Below are 20000 nucleotides of genomic sequence, written 5' to 3'. Positions count from 1 at the left end.
TAGAATTGAAGTACTTTTGTTGGGTGTTTTAATTGTGGTGTATATTTATTTATTTATGTATTGTCTTTTCTTGGATGTATGCATTGACCCGAGCAAAACATATTTCCCTTGCTGATAATAAAGAGGTATCTCATCTAATAGCTGTCTCTCTGTGGTTCCAGGCTGACAGACAGGCGGACAGACAGACAGGTGGACAGACAGACAGACAGGCGGACAGACAGACAGGATGCGTGAATACAAGCTGGTAGTTTTAGGATCCGGAGGGGTCGGCAAATCTGCACTGGTAAGTGAAAGTATTCATTTGATTTTACATTAAAGGAGTAGTTCACCCAAAAGATTATTATTACTATAATTGTTTTCTATCAATTACACACCCCACAAACCTAAAGCCACTGTAGTCCACTTGCCAGAATATGTTTTTTGAGTGTGTTTTGTGCAAAACTAATACTCCGAATGGATTCAGCATCATGAAAACCCCCTAGGTTTACATGTCACATTATACTCGATAAACTCGTTTATCGCCGAAATCGCCTTTTGATGCCTGTTTTCCAAAGGCCCCGGGCACCGAGATCGCCTTTGGACGCCTCTTTTAATATCATTTGATTACGATGATCAATTGTGTGCTGTACGCGCTCGAGATTCTAGAACGCTAATATCTCGGATTCTTCTTTTTAGACCAAAAACAAGCTTGATTTTCACTCATTTCTCTAAACGATATGATCCTAGCTTACAAAAAATATGTTTTGGGTCGATTAAATTACATTTGCCTTCTTGACTCGCAGTTTCCGGCCAAATCTCTCGCCCATAGAGTTATATGGATGGTGCTCTGAGCCACCACTAGATGGGGCTGTTGGTGGTCAATGAGTTAAATAAATGTTCCTTTATATAGGTTGTTAATGGTATGGTCACATATTATGCCAATTTTGAAAATTGCTCAACATGTGCAAGTTAGCATCCGGAGGTTTCTAAATGCTGCGGATCCATAATCAACATTTCTAACATAAAACGTTGGGGTACTCACATTGGGCTCTATGGGCTGGCAAGTATAGACTAATAATTTTATGACAGGCGGAAAGATGGTTAAGATGCTGGAGACTCAAATTGCAGGCCGGTCATCAAATTGTTGTCTCAGGAATATATGACAAACTGTGTAATTGATAGAAAATAGTTAATTTGTTTGGGTGAACTACTCATTTAAGTCGTTACACACAATCTCTCATCGTGTGATCAACACAGATCTGTTTGGTTTTTCATATTTCATCCTGATTGGCTACGATTGACATCTACAGTTTGTACGACTGGCCCGTTTAGAACTGAATGAATGCAGCGTCTGATTGCACATTCCCACTAGGACTAGGCTGAGGATGAAATGCCACTTGACATTTTTCAAATCAGCCTTGTGGTGGCGCTATAAGAGGTGCTACTGTATAAGAGAGCACGCACGCACACACACACACACACACACACACACACACACACACACACACACACACACACACACAGTGGTAGTAGGTCATTGTATTGTATTCACACACTCAGAATAGAAAGACATTTATTGTTGTCATAGACTAAATCTAGTGGGTGTGCGCTCGCACGTCCATGCATGTATGGGTCCACTGAGGCTGACTAATCTCTCTTTCACTCTGCCCCAATTTCTGTTTTCCACATACTTTTTTAAATGATGACAATGATGATGAAGATACTTTAATATCGCAATCACATAATAGTTCTATAAAAACATTACAAATCTTTAGTAACATAAGCTTGAGGTGGTTCCAGGAGGTCCCCAGCAACATTCGTTAATATAGCCTCCCTATATATACATTTATTAAAATCTACAATATTGTGAGCTTGTAGATCTGCTATTCTTAACAAAATCTTGCATGGGGGTCCCTGGCACACAATATGTGCGCTAAGAAGATCAAACCTTCTCGCTTGGGGGAGAAATACAATTTCGATCTTCGATCCATGTCTAATAGAAGACCAGGGCTACTAAATATAACCACTGCATTCTTTATTTTTAAGCAATGAGCCAAAAGGGGTTTTACAAACGGCTAAGAAGCGTAGTAAGAACACAACACACCGGTGAACCGGCAGTTCTTCGCATTTGCTTTTTTCTGAAATGGTCACCAAATATGGCAACATGAAAGTAATAGACACACAGCCAAAGTACAACAGTTTTTAACATCCATTTAAATTTGACTACAAGAATAATTTACTGGAACATGCCGAGTGGTCACCACAATATGCATCTAGTTTGATTTGTAAAACCTTGCACAGACCGATATGATCATATGACACATACACAGGATGAAAAGAGTACTCCACTCATCTGCTGTTAACATGTCATATTATGAAAAACTAGAGAACGGTAATACATCCATGCAATGGCACGGTTAATATATAGGACTTTGGCGCAGCCATCCTAGCTAGGGGTGTGTTTATCGAGTATATCACCATGGGCCAATCAGAATCTAGGATTGGGACGATCCAATTGTATATATACCGTACCATAATTACTCCAATTGGAGTATATGTACCATATACTCCAATTGTCTTCTACACACAGATTGGTCACTCAAAATGCAGAAAATAATGTTACATAGTGTAAGTTTTCATTGTGTGTTTGTGTGTGTGTGTGTGTGTGTGTGTGTGTGTGTGTGTGTGTGTGTGTGTAGACAGTTCAGTTTGTTCAGGGTATATTTGTGGAGAAGTACGATCCAACAATAGAAGACTCCTATAGGAAGGTAAAGACATGACTTTTATTTCTGTTGGTTTCTACTGGATTTATTGATTTCTACTGGTTTAAAGTTCTACTTTTTCTACTGGTTTTAATGGATCTTTCTTTTTTTTTTTTGCGCGTCTACAGCAAGTAGAGGTGGATGGACAGCAATGTATGTTGGAGATTCTAGATACAGCTGGAACGGTAAGGTCTGTCTGTCTGTCTGTCTGTCTGTCTGTCTGTCTGTCTGTCTGTCTGTCTGTCTGTCTGTCTGTCTGTCTGTCTGTCTGTCTGTCTGTCTGTCTGTCTGTCTGTCTAACCGTGTGTGTGTGTGTGTGTGTGCGCGCAGGAACAATTCACAGCGATGAGAGATCTGTACATGAAGAACGGTCAGGGGTTTGCTCTGGTGTTCAGCATCACAGCGCAGTCGACCTTCAACGACCTCCAGGACCTCCGAGAACAGATACTCCGAGTGAAAGATACAGATGATGTACACACACACACACACACACACACACACACACACACACACACACACACACACACACACACACACACTGGGTCAGAGGGACACTAAAACCAAACATCTTGAGCTCTGAACCACTCTGCTAGATGTGCATGTAACACATCCACAGCATGGTATTTTTGATTTGTCCTTCACATGCACACACACACACACACACACACACACACACACACACACACACACACACACACACACACACACACACACACACACACACACACACACACACACACACACACACACACACACACAATAGTGTATATAGTATACACACATGTACATGGGTATACGGGCACATATACTGAGTGTGTACACACACTTCCTTGTACATTCTACGATGCTGTGTACACGGTTCATTTGAGCCTCTATGTCCTCCCACACGCATGCTCGGTACAATTATATCACTCTGAGACATGTAAAATTGAAACCAAATGGCCACGTGAGAGTGAATGGGATGTGTGTGATTGTGAGACTGAGCCCTGACGTGTGTGTGTGTGTGTGTGTGTGTGTGTGTGTGTGTGTGTGTGTGTGTGTGTGTGTGTGTGTGTGTGTGTGTGTGTGTGTGTGTGTGTGTGTGTGTAGGTTCCTATGATCCTGGTGGGTAACAAGTGTGACTTGGAGAGTGAGCGCGTGGTGGGAAAGGAGCAGGGACAAGGCCTCGCCAGGCAGTGGAACTCCTGCGCCTTCCTGGAAACCTCTGCCAAGAGTAAAATCAACGTTAATGAGGTACACACTATGACCACGCCACAACGCAGATCAATGTTTTACTATAGGCATAATATACACATCATAAAAACATGTACATATATATATATATATATATACTGTGTGTGTGTGTGTGTGTGTGTGTGTGTGTGTGTGTGTGTGTGTGTGTGTGTAGATCTTCTATGACCTGGTTCGGCAGATCAATAGAAAGACTCCGGCTCCAGGAAAACCTCGTAAAAAGTCCAACTGTCACCTGCTCTGAAGACAGGTAACCCCTGACCTTTGAATCAGCTTTTTTGTCCCGTCACAGGTTTAGGTGGCTGAGAATATTATTCGCGAAAGCTCCATCATTTGTTAGTTTCCAGGAAAGGGAATAGAGCGTCACAGTCCCGCCCCCTACCAGGGCCCAGGAAATGATTCTCCGTTCATTTTCCTCATAGACATTTCAAAAAGTATTTATTTAAAGACGTTTACGCCGCGGGACAAAGCCAACTCTTGTCGTGACAAATCATGACAACAAACAAAAAATTTTGGGCCGAACTAAGAATTAGAAAGAAGACAAAAACGGCAGGTTACAACACTTTTTTTGTTGTTTTTCTTCTTTGTAATTATTTGTTTGGTCCAAAATATTGTGTTTGTTGTCATGAGTTGTCACGACTCGAGTTGGCTTTGTCCGCGGCGTAACCGTCTTTAAATAAATACCTTTTGAAATGTCTATGAGGAACAATGCATTGGGAATCATTTCCTGGGCCTGGCGTCGTCATGAAAGGGGGTGGGGCTGCGACGCTCTATAGGAATGGAGATAGACCGAAGAGCACGGAAAGCGGGATAGAGACGGGCCGGTGATCACAATGTTCCTACTGGAGTAAAAATAAATACATACATGCGGTCAGATAGGATTGTCATATTATTTGACCCCTAATCCTAACTCTGACCCGTGATCGGGTTCCTTAGCCTTAAAGATGTGCCGTGATTTCAGTATCTTTTCCATTTCTTCATGTGTTTATGAGGTGACAGTACTTCATTAGAGCCCTTGGTGTGGTTGTTATGTCATGTGTTTATGAGGTGACAGTACTTCATTAGAGCCCTTGGTGTGGTTGTTATGTCATGTGTTTATGAGGTGACAGTACTTCATTAGAGCCCTTGGTGTGGTTGTTATGTCATGTGTTTATGAGGTGACAGTACTTCATTAGAGCCCTTGGTGTGGTTGTTATGTCATGTGTTTATGAGGTGACAGTACTTCATTAGAGCCCTTGGTGTGGTTGTTATGTCATGTGTTTATGAGGTGACAGTACTTCATTAGAGCCCTTGGTATGGTTGTTATGTCATGTGTTTATGAGGTGACAGTACTTCATTAGAGCCCTTGGTGTGGTTGTTATGTCATGTGTTTATGAGGTGACAGTACTTCATTAGAGCCCTTGGTGTGGTTGTTATGTCATGTGTTTATGAGGTGACAGTACTTCATTAGAGCCCTTGGTGTGGTTGTTATGTCATGTGTTTATGAGGTGACAGTACTTCATTAGAGCCCTTGGTGTGGTTGTTATGTCATGTGTTTATGAGGTGACAGTACTTCATTAGAGCCCTTGGTGTGGTTGTTATGTCATGTGTTTATGAGGTGACAGTACTTCATTAGAGCCCTTTGGTGTGGTTGTTATGTCATGTGTTTATGAGGTGACCGCACTTCATTAGAGCCCTTGGTGTGGTTGTTATGTCATGTGTTTATGAGGTGACAGTACTTCATTAGAGCCCTTGGTGTGGTTGTTATGTCATGTGTTTATGAGGTGACAGTACTTCATTAGAGCCCTTGGTGTGGTTGTTATGTCATGTGTTTATGAGGTGACAGTACTTCATTAGAGCCCTTGGTGTGGTTGTTATGTCATGTGTTTATGAGGTGACAGTACTTCATTAGAGCCCTTGGTGTGGTTGTTATGTCATGTGTTTATGAGGTGACAGTACTTCATTAGAGCCCTTTGGTGTGGTTGTTATGTCATGTGTTTATGAGGTGACAGCACTTCATTAGAGCCCTTGGTGTGGTTGTTATGTCATGTGTTTATGAGGTGACAGTACTTCATTAGAGCCCTTGGTGTGGTTGTTATGTCATGTGTTTATGAGGTGACAGTACTTCATTAGAGCCCTTGGTGTGGTTGTTATGTCATGTGTTTATGAGGTGACAGTACTTCATTAGAGCCCTTGGTGTGGTTGTTATGTCATGTGTTTATGAGGTGACAGTACTTCATTAGAGCCCTTGGTGTGGTTGTTATGTCATGTGTTTATGAGGTGACAGTACTTCATTAGAGCCCTTGGTGTGGTTGTTATGTCATGTGTTTATGAGGTGACAGTACTTCATTAGAGCCCTTGGTGTGGTTGTTATGTCATGTGTTTATGAGGTGACAGTACTTCATTAGAGCCCTTGGTGTGGTTGTTATGTCATGTGTTTATGAGGTGACAGTACTTCATTAGAGCCCTTGGTGTGGTTGTTATGTCATGTGTTTATGAGGTGACAGTACTTCATTAGAGCCCTTGGTGTGGTTGTTATGTCATGTGTTTATGAGGTGACAGTACTTCATTAGAGCCCTTGGTGTGGTTGTTATGTCATGTGTTTATGAGGTGACAGTACTTCATTAGAGCCCTTGGTGTGGTTGTTATGTGCAATGATGTCTTCCCTTTGTATATAGGACATTTTGAACGTGCCATTTTGAACGTGCCAATGAAAAAAACAGTGATATAGTGACATCACAATATCTGTCCGTCTCTCCAGGTGTGATTTGGCTCAGTCTAGCTCACCTGACTGAAATCAACCAACCAGGACCTGTCCCAGCTGGCCACGCCCCTTTAGCACACAAACAACCAATTAACAACCACCAACACGACTAACAGCCCGTCGCCACGACAACCATGATGACACGCCTCCCGCTTGACCCCGTGTCATTGCCAACCCAACCCGCCGCTGCCCGGGATGCCTACTCTGAATATTTGTGGCTGAACTCCATGTTTGTGGTTGAAGGTTCGAGGTCGCCCAAAGAGCCTGCCCAGTAAACTACATTTCCCATCATGCTCTCTACTAGCCCGTCTGGTGGTGGGGGAGGGGCTTCTTTCTTCAATTTGTTAATATTTCTTTCTTTCTTTCTTTCTTTCTTTCTTTCTTTCTTTCTTTCTTTCTTTCTTTCTTTCTTTCTTTCTTTCTTGTTGTGTTTCATTCTAAATATTTGATTTGAACAGCACACACACACACACACACACACACACACACACACACACACACACACACACACACACACACACACACACACACACACACACACACACACACGTATTAGAGTATTTGTGACTGAGCACAACATTTTAGGACAGCAATTTCTTTTGCCAAGTTCAACCCTAATACAAAAGCCGAAAATAGTCCTCACAATGTCCATTTCTCAGATCTCAAGTGTACACACACACACACACACACACGCCATTCAGCCATGTTGACTCCTGCTCCTTGGCTGTTGCTAAGTAACCCACTGATCTTGAGAATGTTATCGCCGCTACCACCGCGCTGGTGTTGTGAACGACATTGTTACATATTTACAGCCAACAAAGGGATCTAACAACATGCTGGCCCATAGTACAACCTGTCCAGTACAAGCCACAGTCTGCTGTTGGTCACTGGTAGCTGCATAACCCTGTATGTTTGTCTCTGGTACAACCTGTGGATTTTTTTCTAATGGTGATGATTATGACTATTATTGTTATAATTCTAATGTGTACAAAGTTTAATGTTCTTTTCGTTTGGGGGGGGGGGGCGGGGGCGGGGGGGGGGGGGGGGGGTGTTTACCTGCTGGTGTTTCACAGAACATGGAGTCGCCTGCCTTTTTACTTCCTGTCCACACAGGAAGCAACTAAACTACCGATAGTATACAGTATGGTGGTTTAGAATCCTAAAGTGCTAATTGAACTGTGAGAGAGTGTACAACTCTTGTAGTTACAGACCCTCATGGGTCCATTTGGCTTAGTTTGTACCCTCTCAGAGTTACATTCACGTATCTCAATTCACACAAACATGACCTTTACTCACCCTGTGATGTCTTGAATACAAGGCCAATTTCCGCTTGCATAACATTTTCTTTACGGTGAAAGAAGAAAAATACCTGATTAATTGAAGTAAAAATTGGGGCCAAGATTAATCCATTCTGACCGGGCACCCATTTTGGTGTCGGCATCATGTTATGCTTTAGCTATTTAAAAACAGCAGATCTACAAGCTCATATCGCGCCACCGAGTGGCGCGATACGAGCTTGTAGGTCTGCTATTTTTGAAAAATCGAAGAGCGACTGACATTTCTAGAATCTGATCTCAGGTCAGAATGGGTTCATCAGACCAGTGTGTGTCCGGCGGAAACCTCGTATGAATCTGATCTCAGGTCAGAATGGGCAAACAACCGCAAAACTATATAGAAAATCTGTTCACGGGCTCCAAAACAACGTCGATTCTCCTCGTATTCAAGACATCCCAGGGCGATGTCATTTTTGGGGGTGAAGCTCTTCTTTAACACTCAGCGTTTTACAGTGAAACAACAGGAAACAACTGGGTGGATACAGGATAGAGGCTCAAACGTGTACAGTCAAATGTCGTCGCTGTCGGGTGGAAGCCTCATTATGTCAAATGCAGGTTTCTTTCTTTCTTTGATTCAAATTAAGAAAATATCAGATCTAATAATATATGATATCTGCTATTTTTGCTACTTTTGTGTGACATTGTACTATGACTATGACAAAGTAGGACATACATTTATGGAGAAAGAAAAGTTAAAATGTGGAGATAAGAGGCTTTCTGCCTGACGGCGACGATGTGAAAGCGTTTGTGAGGAGGTTGTCACAGTGCTAACAGACATGGCACAGACAGTGAACCTGTAGAATAAACTGTTAACTTTGTTAGCATTTCTAATGGAATGGGATGGCCGGTGTTTGTATCAGGCTAGCTGCCATGTATGTACCCCTCCCTGTACAAGACTTATGTTGTTAAAATGCATCAAAAGATATTCCAAATTTGTCCTTTTTTTTTACCCCAAGAGTTTTTGAAAAGGCAGATCTACGTCATTTCAAATAGCCAAAGTACAAAACAGTGTTAAAGTGGGTCAATTGATTTCGATGCAATATTAACGCATGTTTCTTGGGCTTCCCTGGAACCGATTCAAGGACCAGAACCACTGGTCTAGGACCAGAACCACTGGTCTGGTCTAGGACCAGAACCACTGGTCTAGGACCAGAACCACTGGTCTAGACATTCCTGGTGGCTGTGGACAGACAGTAGAAAAAGGTGACTCCAGCTGGTCTGACTGCTAATATGTTGCCCTCACATCACTCCTAGGGTTTTGTTATTATCCCATTCTGACCTGAGATCAGATTCATACGAGGTTTCCACTGGACACACACTGGTCTGATGAACCCATTCTGACCTGAGATCAGATTCTAAAAATGTCAGTCGTTCTTCGATTTTTCAAAAAATAGCAGATCTACAAGCTCGTATCGCGCCACTCCGGTGGCGCGATACGAGCTTGTAGATCTGCTATTTTTCAATAGCTAAAGCATAACATGATGGGTTCCCGGTCAGAATGGGTATAACCTCACTGGCTGTGGGGGGGGGGGGGGGTGTGCATGTGTGCGGGCGTGCATCCTAGCACTTCCTGTAAGCATAAATGGCACAATGTAGTTGCGACAACAGGACTGCGGTTGTCCCTTTTGTCCTGACATGCTGTCATTTTGATTGCTAACACTAGTAGCTAGCAAGTATGTGCCGGATAAACCCTGTCTGCCTGACTGTTCCACTTCGTTTGATCTATTCATTCATTCATTCATTCATTCCACTGCCTGAGGACTGTTCCATTTGTGCTGAATGAGGTGGGGGGGAGGGCCGGAGGGGAGTGAGGGGTGTGTGGCCTGTGAAGCAGCAGCTAGAGGCGAAGTCCTTTTTCACAGTGTTTCATTAAAGTGTCATGGAACCCTAGGCCAATTCACCCTTTGTCAAATCTATCCACTACCATTCGAAAACATTGTAGTGGACGGGGAGAGACACATTCTCAGCTGCCTCGCATAGATATTTAATGTATTCAATTCTTATTTTAAAACTTGGGTCATAGTAAAACAGAACATCCCGGGTCAGCATAGTGATTAGTGACTGGGCATAATGTGTTTTTTCTCATGTTTAGCAAACTCTGCACAAACACAGCTTTTATGTGACTAATCAGAAGGTTCGACAATGGGTGAATTGTGTAGTTTCCACAAAGAAAAGAACTACAGAAGAGTCAAAACGTGGCAGGCTGACCTTAGCTTAGAAGTTAGCTGGTGGTGTAAACGACGCAGCCGCAGCTAATAATATGAATAATGGATTTAGGTGGCCAGTATGCAAGCATTGACACTAGTAATGTGTGCTTGCACTTTGGTACGCCGAAATGTAACGCTGTTATTTTCTTTTGTCAATGCTGCAACTGTGTTGTTTACATCACAGCATACTATAAGATCAGCCTTATGTAGCCTGTCACGTTTTTTATTCTACTGATTTTTAACCTTTCATAGCAGTGGTTCTCAAAGTGGGTGGGGTCCAGCAGGGACTCTCCGGCATCCTTGAGGAGGTTCCAAACGGACCCTTACAGGTCTGTAACTCTCTGAGAGTACAAATCTGTAGACTCCTTGAGTTATGGGGGAATCTGACTGAGAACCATTCACTTACAGGAAAACAAACTCCAAAATCACCCTAGGGTTTCATTCCATTTTAACAAAATGTCAGGATGTATGACCCAGATCAATACTTTCCTGTACAAAGTATTACTGTGATTCCCGCTGATCTTAATATGTATCTACAGTACTGACTGCAGTATTCCTGATCAGTGAGTATACAGATCATTAATAGTACAGTACAGCTAAGAAATACTGCTCCACAGCGATGCTTCATTACATGGTGTGGTAATACTGATCAGTGGTAGTGTTAGTAGTAGTATTACAATACTGTCTCTGATCAGTGGCATACTTTACACTTAAGTATTACTGTTCAATAGCAATTGGGTTACTCCGTGAAGTATTGCTGATCATAGTTCTGCAATACTTTGTGCAGCTATACTCAGTAATAATCAGTAGTGCATAGTACACTGAAGTATTGGTGCTGATCGTAGTACACAATACCCTGAAGTATCTTTCTTTAAGCTCGTAGAAATGTTGTAGTTTTATTGCTGTAGCATGTGGCCTGGCCTGTGTTTCTGACAACGGAGAAGTGAATAGGGGACTGGATCAATAACTAAACTGCATGCAAATCTTCAAAAGAATTAGCATGTTTAATTTAAGTACGAGGATCATGTTTAAATTAACAGGTAAGGGCCTGTATAGCTGTACAGTGCAGACAGAAAATACAAGCAGAGGTGTAATTCTGTTGCCCTCTTGTGGCCAGTTGAAAAATGACTTGAGTAGCTGCTGTTTCCGGGTCCACAGCCAGCGTCAACTCAAGCACTGCGTAAGCGTAACATAAATACAAATTACAAAACAAATGACAGATAAAAGCAGTGTTTCTCAAAGTCTCAGAGTCCAATGACACCTGGGGGTTCCAGGAGACCCCCGCCTTAATGATTTTTTTTAATCCACTGGATTTAAAACTAAAATTAAGATCAGAAAGAAAATGTTTCTGCTGATGGTGACCTCCCTTAAGTAGCCTCCTCCCCCTAACAGCTGGCGTTTCCTTCCACAGCACAGCAGAAAGAAATCTCTGCATTTTGTTCATATATATATATTATTTTTTTGGTGGGGAGAGGGAGGGTTGTGGGTAGCCAAATGTAAACTATAAAGCCTTAAATGAGTACATGAATAAATGAAATAAATAAAGTGGTGCAATTTTGTACGAGTGACCTGCAGACTGAGTTTTTATTTGACGTCACGTCCACGCCTGCGCACGCTGGCGTCGCTTCGCTGCCATGGTAACCGGATAGCGGCTTTCTGGTAACCCAAGGACTTGCAACCACGGAAGTGTTCCTGTCTGCAGTTCAGGGGCTATAACTGTTTGTCTGTGTCACACACGGTCCAATTGAAGGTAAATAACTCCAAAAACATGCTGTTTATGAAACATTTAAGGTACACAACAATCAACAAGTCAAGTGAGACGAGGTTATTCAGTTTATTTCACGCAATCAATGGAGCTCGACAGCTCGTGTCGTGTTTTGAACTTGAGTGCTGTATCGTATATGGTGCAGGCTACTGTTAGTAAAGCAGCTACTCCTACTTGCATTGTAGAAGATTAAGTGTCCAGTAGAAGTTCCCTATCAGTCCCTACGCTGTAGCATCTCGGAGCTACAGAATGAGGGACTGAGGGAACGTATCGGGGATAATTAAGTGTCAAATAACAGCTTTCATATCTACGGTATGCAAATGTCAAAATCGATAAAAATACATCTATGATGGTCTTGACTTGATCCAAGTCTATATAGAAAATGCATATAGTGCATTTTCAGGTGGGTCTAGAGTTGCAAATTGCGGATAGAATTAGGTAAGGTTTTGAATGCATGCAGGACATTTCTACACTGTTGACCTGTGTCTACTTACGGTAACAACAATGAATAGCCTATATTGTTTTGACCCATCATTTTCCGTCCACTGAAGATTGGAGGAGGGAGAGGGAGAGGGGGAGAGAGAGAGAGAGAGCAGAGTGGCTCACAGCCTCAGCCTGATGACTTAAAAATCACACCCGTGTGAAGTGAGTGGTGCAACTCCGTGGGGGTTCCCGACCCACTAAATCAAGTAATCGCCTGAGTAATTCTTCCACCATTAACACAAAGAAAGAATGAAGTATGAATTAATGTTCATTGACATTGAATCTGTGAAATGTGTGAATGTGTGATAGACTAATGTTATTTAAAATAATAATAATTGATGATTCGACAGTTTCTTATATCAATATCAAACTGTTCGACTCCAGTCTACGCTGTGTTGTGTGATGGATTAATTATAATCAGCTTTATGCAGTTTACTGTGCAACCGCATCACAATAATGCATTAATGAGATTAGCCTTGCCATCAGCGCTGCCAGCTATTACACACAGTTACAATCCTCAGTGTTAATTCATCCATCTGTAACTCTGACTATGAGAGTGGTCAAATGGACTCTCAGTGAAGTTAACATTGAGGATGTTGCAGTGTAGTCCGCTTTAGCCTTGTGGTTTGTTTAAGATTCAGGACCAATTATAGTTCTTCCTCTTTCCAGGGGATGAGTAAATACCAGAGGAGTTACGCACCATCTCGCTCCGGAAGTGGGTCTACCCAGTACGGCGTCCCGGTGGCTGGCATCTGCTCTAAACAGACAGGTAAATGAAGGATATTTACTGGCTACTCGTCTGTCAGTCCAATTGACATGGAAACGTTTGGCATTGCAGAATTAATGTTTCAACATTTGAGTGTGAATATAATAATATATAGCATGCAGGGCATGCTGTACATTTCCTGAACCACGGCATGCATCACACAGCCAGGCCACACCAATGTTTCACTGAATTATCCTACTTAAAACCTGAGGCCGATTCTACAAATTAATGTCCTATACATCCTAGTCTTCTGATATTCTGTATCGTAGGTTCTCAAATCTCAATCCTTTTCAAGTCAAGGACCCCCAAATTGTATTGTATTGTAAAATGTATATTGGGTGCAGATCTCCATATCAAAATATTGTTCCAGGGACCCCCCAGAAGCAAAGATTTGATTATATATTCAAAGATGTGCACACATTTTCACAAGTTTAAAAAAAATAGCAGATCTACAAGCTCACAGTGCGTTGTGAACTTGTGAGCTTGTAGATCAGCTATTTTTGGCGAACGTTCCTCCCCAGAATAGGGATGCTGAGGCTTCAAGTGTTAATACCACAAGTGGCATTTTAAGTTTGAAGCAGAATTTGAATATTGAGATAATAGCCCGTACCGTTAATCGCAATTATTGGTTTGCCACAACAATCGTGACATGTAGTTTTCATATCATTCCATCCCCACTGAGGACCCGCCAGGGGTCCTGGAACCCCCTGTTATAGAGCCCTGGGGTCCTGGAGCCCAGGGGTCCTGGAACCCTCTGTTATAGAGCCCTGGGGTCCTGGAGCCCAGGGGTCCTGGAACCCTCTGTTATAGAGCCCTGGGGTCCTGGAGCCCAGGGGTCCTGGAACCCCCTGTTATAGAGCCCTGGGGTCCTGGAGCCCAGGGGTCCTGGAACCCCCTGTTATAGAGCCCTGGGGTCCTGGAGCCCAGGGGTCCTGGAACCCCCTGTTATAGAGCCCTGGGGTCCTGGAGCCCAGGGGTCCTGGAACCCTCTGTTATAGAGCCCTGGGGTCCTGGAGCCCAGGGGTCCTGGAACCCTCTGTTATAGAGCCCTGGGGTCCTGGAGCCCAGGGGTCCTGGAACCCCCTGTTATAGAGCCCAGGGGTCCTGGAACCCCCTGTTATAGAGCCCAGGGGTCCTGGAACCCCCTGTTATAGAGCCCTGGAACCCCCTGTTATAGAGCCCTGGCCTGTGTTAGATGAGGCTCTCTTGTGGGACAGCCCAGTGTTCCAGCGTTCTGTTGTGGGTGATTTAGGGCAACTGGCGGCTCGGGGTTCCCACCATCACTTAACACGGCCCTCAGGTTAATATCTATCAGAATATTGATATATTATTTATTTCAGCTGTTAACATGACCCTCTTTAATTACTCTTTAATTACGTAGCTTAATGACTTTTTTTAATGTCCAATGTATTTGTATTCAGTTCATAAAGTTACAGAACTATAAATAAAGGCATTTGAAATTAAATCAAAATGTCAATTTTCAGGATTCCAATTGAATAACAGCAAGCTCAAAACGCGTCGTCAGTAATATGCAATGTAGCCCTCTGGAGTGAGTGTGGAAATATAGTGGCCCTCTGGAGTGAGTGTGGAAATATAGTGGCCCTCTGGAGTGAGTGTGGAGATATAGTGGCCCTCTGGAGTGAGTGTGGAAATATAGTGGCCCTCTCCATTGTCAAAGTTGCCCACCCCTGATTTAGGGTCTGTGTCCGCTGCATAAAGTGTTTTATGAGAGATGGGGCACATTCCATGTCATGTCCACAGCGTTTATTGATGCCTGTTAACGTTTCAACCTATCAACAGTTGCTGTGCTCCAACGTTATGTCATCTGCGTTTAGTATTCGCACAGATAGCCTAACGATTGTCTTAACGGCAAACAACGTAAATGGCCGCATTGTTGTTGTTGTCGGAACACAGCCAGGAGGATCAAACGTGAAATTGATGCGCACAGCTCCTATTTGACTATTTTATGGCTGAAGGCCTCACTCAGGGCGCTCTGCCGAGATACACTGGATGCAGAGAGCACTGAAGCAACTGAAAATGTTGGGTTTGTTGTCATGATTTGTCACAACTCGAGTTGGCTTTTTCCGTGGCGTAATCGTCTTGAAATAAATACTTTTTGAAATGTCTATGGGAAAAATGCATTGGGATTCATTTCCTGGGCCTGGCGTCATCATGAAAGGGGGCGGGACTGCGATGCTCTATACCTCAGCATCCATATACTTGGGGGAACATTTGCCCAAAAATTACAGATCTACAAGCTCACAACGCGTCGCAAAGTGAGCATGTAAACTGGCAAAGAGATTAGGCAGAAACAACGCAGCAGCACAACTCTGGTCTGTAGTATAGATGGTCTCCTCTAAGTGGTTAAACTGAAGTGATTTTCCAAATATTCTCAAAGTATTCTGCGGCACCCCTGGACTTGCTTCATGGCACCCACTTTGAGAAACGCTGGTGTACAGTATGATATGTAATGAGAACCACTGACGGCTTGGTGTACACTACAGTATGATATGTAATGAGAACCACTGACGGCTTGGTGTACACTACAGTATGATATGTAATGAGAACCACTGACGGCTTGGTGTACACTACAGTATGATATGTAATGAGAACCACTGACGGCTTGGTGTACACTACAGTATGATATGTAATGAGAACCACTGACGGCTTGGTGTACAGTATGATATGTAATGAGAACCACTGACGGCTTGGTGTACAGTATGATATGTAATGAGAACCACTGACGGCTTGGTGTACACTACAGTATGATATGTAATGAGAACCACTGACGGCTTGGTGTACAGTAGGATATGTAATGAGAACCACTGACGGCTTGGTGTACAGTAGGATATGTAATGAGAACCACTGACGGCTTGGTGTACACTACAGTATGATATGTAATGAGAACCACTGACGGCTTGGTGTACAGTATGATATGTAATGAGAACCACTGACGGCTTGCCAACTCGGCTGGCTGGCTCACTCACAGATGCATGTGGGGCGGGCAATCGCTCACGGCGAATGCCCACTCTCAAGCGCGATCCTCAAGGCCTCACTGTCTGTGCGCGCCGGCCTTGTTCTCGAATCCCCAGTGTTAAAAAAGAAGAAAAATAAATCATGCATTTGTTGTCAAAACAAAAACAAAAAACAACTTGCACCAACGCAGGACGGTGTCTGAACGAAAGCAATTGTTGGCCCCCCAAAGATTCCATGGGAATCGCATTATACAAACGTTTCTGCATATGGATGAAATAAGACTAGATTGTTTGATTATTTCTTTAAAAAACATACAATCCCTACAACATTGTCTGTCTGTCTGTCTGTCTGTCTGTCTGTCTGTCTGTCTGTCTGTCTGTCTGTCTGTCTGTCTGTCTGTCTGTCTGTCTGTCTGTCTGTCTGTCTGTCTGTCTGTCTGTCTGTCTGTCTGTCTGTCTGTCTGTCTGTCTGTCTGTCTGTCTGTCTGTCTGTCTGCAGGTGTCATCAGAGAGCCTCAGCTTCCCTCCAGGAAGAAGTCGGTCATGTTTCGTCCACAGACATCTGCAATCTGGGCTCCTCACGGTAAGGCCTCACTCACACCTATGTGTTCTGTGTCTTCTGTGTGTTATGGCCGCCTCAATGCATTTCTCCTCACGGTAAGGCCTCACTCACACCTATGTATCCTGTGTCTTCTGTGTGTTATGGCCGCCTCAATGCATTTCTCCTCACGGTAAGGCCTCACTCACACCTATGTATCCTGTGTCTTCTGTGGCCCCTTTTCCACCGGTTGGTTCCCAGTGGGAACCGGTTCAGTTCTTTTTGGTTTTTAGTCCATGAGCCAGAGCTCCAAAATTGAAACGTTAATTATGAATTGAGTGTGCAAAACCATACCTATATTAGATTGTTATCACCATTAAACTTCCCCAATTGAGTACTTACATGAAGACAATGATCTATTGTATTAAAAAAATTACATTTTTAAATATGCAAATGAGGCTTATGTAGGAAAATATGCAAAATAATCAAAAATATGAAAAAGCTACTACTGTGGAAGGGTTATCATGTATTAATTTACTTGTATTGATCCTATAAACAATTTAATATAGGGTATAGTTTGCCCACCAATTTTGGAGCTCTGGCTCATGGACTAAAAAACAAAAAGAACTGAACCGGTTCCCACTGGGAACCAACCGGTGGAAAAGGGGTCTCCGTGTTATGGCCGCCTCAATGCATTTCCAATGGGAGTCACATTGTTTCATGACACAACATTGTTGCATGGCTGTCTTCTGCCCCCCCCCCCCCCCCCAAACAAGGTTGTGTCTTCAAACCATGTGACTCCCATTGGAAATGCGTTGATGCGGCCATGACACACAGGACACAAGTGTGTCTTGCGTGTGTCTTATAGGTGTGAGTGAGGCCCTGTACACACATATCAGACGGACATGCTCTGTGCTGTCCGTGTGTTTCATGGCTGCCTCAATGCTTTTCCAATGGAAGTCACGTGGTTTGACAAAACACTTGTGTTTGATTGACAGGCTCCACGAGGCAGGCAGCAGAGCAGGAGGCCAGCCCTCCCACAGCCCCTGAACAGCCTGGTGCATGCACGCACGCACACGCACACGCACAGCAGCCTGTGGCCAATGGGGTGAGCCGAGATATTCCCGTTTAGAATAGATATTACATAATATAACAGTGTGCACTGTGCAGTACACATTATACACATCATTATACAGTATTGCATATAAATGCATGTACTGTGTGTGTGTGTGTGTGTCTGTCTGTCTGTCTGTCTGTCTGTCTGTCTGTCTGTCTGTCTGTCTGTCTGTCTGTCTGTCTGTCTGTCTGTCTGTCTGTCTGTCTGTCTGTCTGTCTGTCTGTCTGTCTGTCTGTCTGTCTGTCTGTCTGCGCGCAGTGTGCCCTACGGTGGAAGGCTGGGTTGAGGTCAGGAGGTGAAGGGTCAAAGTTGCGGAGGTCAGAGTATCACAGACAGTTCACCTGGAAGACAGCAAAGTATGCTGGGTCGCCATTACTAAATGCTCAAAAGGTAATTAACCAACTAACTTACTAACTAACTCAGTATTTAAGATAGTAATGCTTGCTATACAGTGTTTATTCATTAACAGCGGTCTCCTGGTCTCTCCAGCTCTTTATAAACAGAAAATACATTTTCTGGTGGGTTGCCAATTTCAGCCAATATCCAATGTTGGATATTGGCTGACAGCTGGAGAGATAAGAGATCTGGAGCTCTCTGGTGGAGCTGTTGCCCCCACAACCCGACTACGGATAAGCGGTTGAAGATGGATGGATGGATGGATGGAGAGATAGGGAAGCCCCAGCCTGGCCCAGACAGCGTGCTTTCTGGTCTAGAGGGGTCGTGTCGCGCTTGAGCAATGCGCTGGATAATATTGGTGCACCGATCTGAGCAATATGTTGATGTGAACATCCGTCACTCGTGCTTCTCAAACTGTGCCGCATTACGAAGCTCTGTTGTTTCAGGCCAAAACGTCAATTAACCCATTCTGACCGGGCACCCATTTTGGTGTCGGCATCATGTCGTGCTTTAGCTATTTAAAAATAGCAGATCTACAAGCTCATATCGCGCCACCGAGTGGCGCGATATGAGCTTGTAGGTCTGCTATTTTTGAAAAATCGAAGAGCGACTGACATTTTTTAGAATCTGATCTCAGGTCAGAATGGGTTCATCAGACCAGTGTGTGTCCGGCGGAAACCTCGTATGAATCTGATCTCAGGTCAGAATGGGTTAAGCCCATATATGGGAATGTCAACATATGGCCATATTGACAGTGTCATGATAACCAGTGTGGTTGCTGCGACGCATTTGTATACCAAATATATTTGTGTACCAAATGAACCAAGTTGGTACAACACATGGATCTCCATATATATGGAGCTGACTATCATCCCCTGGATCGATGTGAAGATCACGACACTGACCTCATCAAATCCTGGATAGACATACTAGATCTGCATAATATATGGAGCCGGTCAGCAACTCTACATCTGACCGTCACTGACACCAGATTTATTGTTTAACTCCTGCTCAACTGTGTCGTATAAAGCAGCCCTGTTGTTTGCTTCTCACCCTCAAGGCGTCTTATTGGTATCAACTACTACTACTACTATTTATTTAGGCTGTAAAAACAATACTAATCCAAACACGGTCTCAGGCAGCCATGTGAATGCAGCTGCAGTCTGTGTCCACTAGATGGTGCAAGAGGGCTGTCTGCCGTGCCAAGACCATAGAGCAGGGTTTTATTTTCTTCATAGTCAGTGTGTCACATCAACATTAAGTATAAGTGACCACATCCAAATACAATATTTCCAACAGATTTTAATTCTTAACATATGCTGTAATATACTGTGTATATATATATATATATATTCCAGGTGGTCCCCAGCAAAATGAGGAAATACAGAATCAAAATCAGTTTAGCCTATTTTACCCTTTGACCCCTAGGCGCTGTACTCCAGCAGCAGGGATGTTCCTCCCTTTAAGAAGAACCCCGTTGCCATGGAAACCGAGTATAGGCGGAGCTTCCAGTGTCAGACCCCGCCCAGGGGTCATCGTCGTCGAAAACACCTGGTGAGTATAGTTAAGCACACATCATGCCACAACATGGGGGGGCATGGGCGGAGCTTGAACTTGACCCCAGGGGGTGCGAATGTCTGGGGGGGAATCCCATGCGCTTATTAATTATGTTGCCGTTTTTATACAATGCCCTAACACCTACAGT

At 43.6% G+C, this 20000-nt stretch overlaps 2 protein-coding genes across 2 annotated transcripts in view; both read left to right on the top strand.

The window, feature by feature from the left end:
• Window positions 1–159: 159 nt before the first annotated feature.
• On the top strand, window positions 160–7724 carry LOC310853185 (ras-related protein Rap-1b). The gene is made up of 7 exons (XM_083757424.1): window positions 160–283; window positions 2679–2747; window positions 2870–2926; window positions 3072–3212; window positions 3831–3974; window positions 4129–4221; window positions 6712–7724. The coding sequence occupies exons 1-6, from the start codon at window positions 227–229 to the stop codon at window positions 4213–4215; spliced, it is 555 nt and encodes a 184-aa protein (XP_083613550.1). The 5' UTR covers window positions 160–226; the 3' UTR covers window positions 4216–4221; window positions 6712–7724.
• A 5451-nt stretch (window positions 7725–13175) lies between these two features.
• Window positions 13176–20000, top strand: part of mdm1 (Mdm1 nuclear protein) — a gene marked incomplete at its 5' end in the record, with an annotated part of 18311 nt that continues 11486 nt past the window's right edge. The window contains 5 exons of the mRNA XM_083757379.1: window positions 13176–13272; window positions 16744–16827; window positions 17781–17890; window positions 18158–18289; window positions 19724–19849. Of these exons, the coding sequence (XP_083613505.1) occupies window positions 13176–13272; window positions 16744–16827; window positions 17781–17890; window positions 18158–18289; window positions 19724–19849 (549 nt within the window). The remainder of the gene's footprint in view (window positions 13273–16743; window positions 16828–17780; window positions 17891–18157; window positions 18290–19723; window positions 19850–20000) is intronic.

The sequence above is a fragment of the Protomyctophum parallelum genome, assembly GCF_964188405.1.
Source record: "Protomyctophum parallelum genome assembly, chromosome: 22".
In the NCBI taxonomy this organism is placed as follows: Eukaryota; Metazoa; Chordata; class Actinopteri; order Myctophiformes; family Myctophidae; genus Protomyctophum; species Protomyctophum parallelum.
Note: the sequence above shows the minus strand (reverse complement) of the source record. Positions and strands in the feature narration are given on the sequence as shown.

Coding starts and splice junctions, on each gene's coding strand:
- LOC310853185 (XM_083757424.1), top strand. CDS start 227: ATGCGTGAATACAAGCTGGTAGTTTTAGGATCCGGAGGGGTCGGCAAA. Junction 2,927..3,071: donor TTCTAGATACAGCTGGAACG/GTAAGGTCTGTC, acceptor GTGTGCGCGCAG/GAACAATTCACAGCGATGAG. Junction 3,213..3,830: donor GAGTGAAAGATACAGATGAT/GTACACACACAC, acceptor GTGTGTGTGTAG/GTTCCTATGATCCTGGTGGG.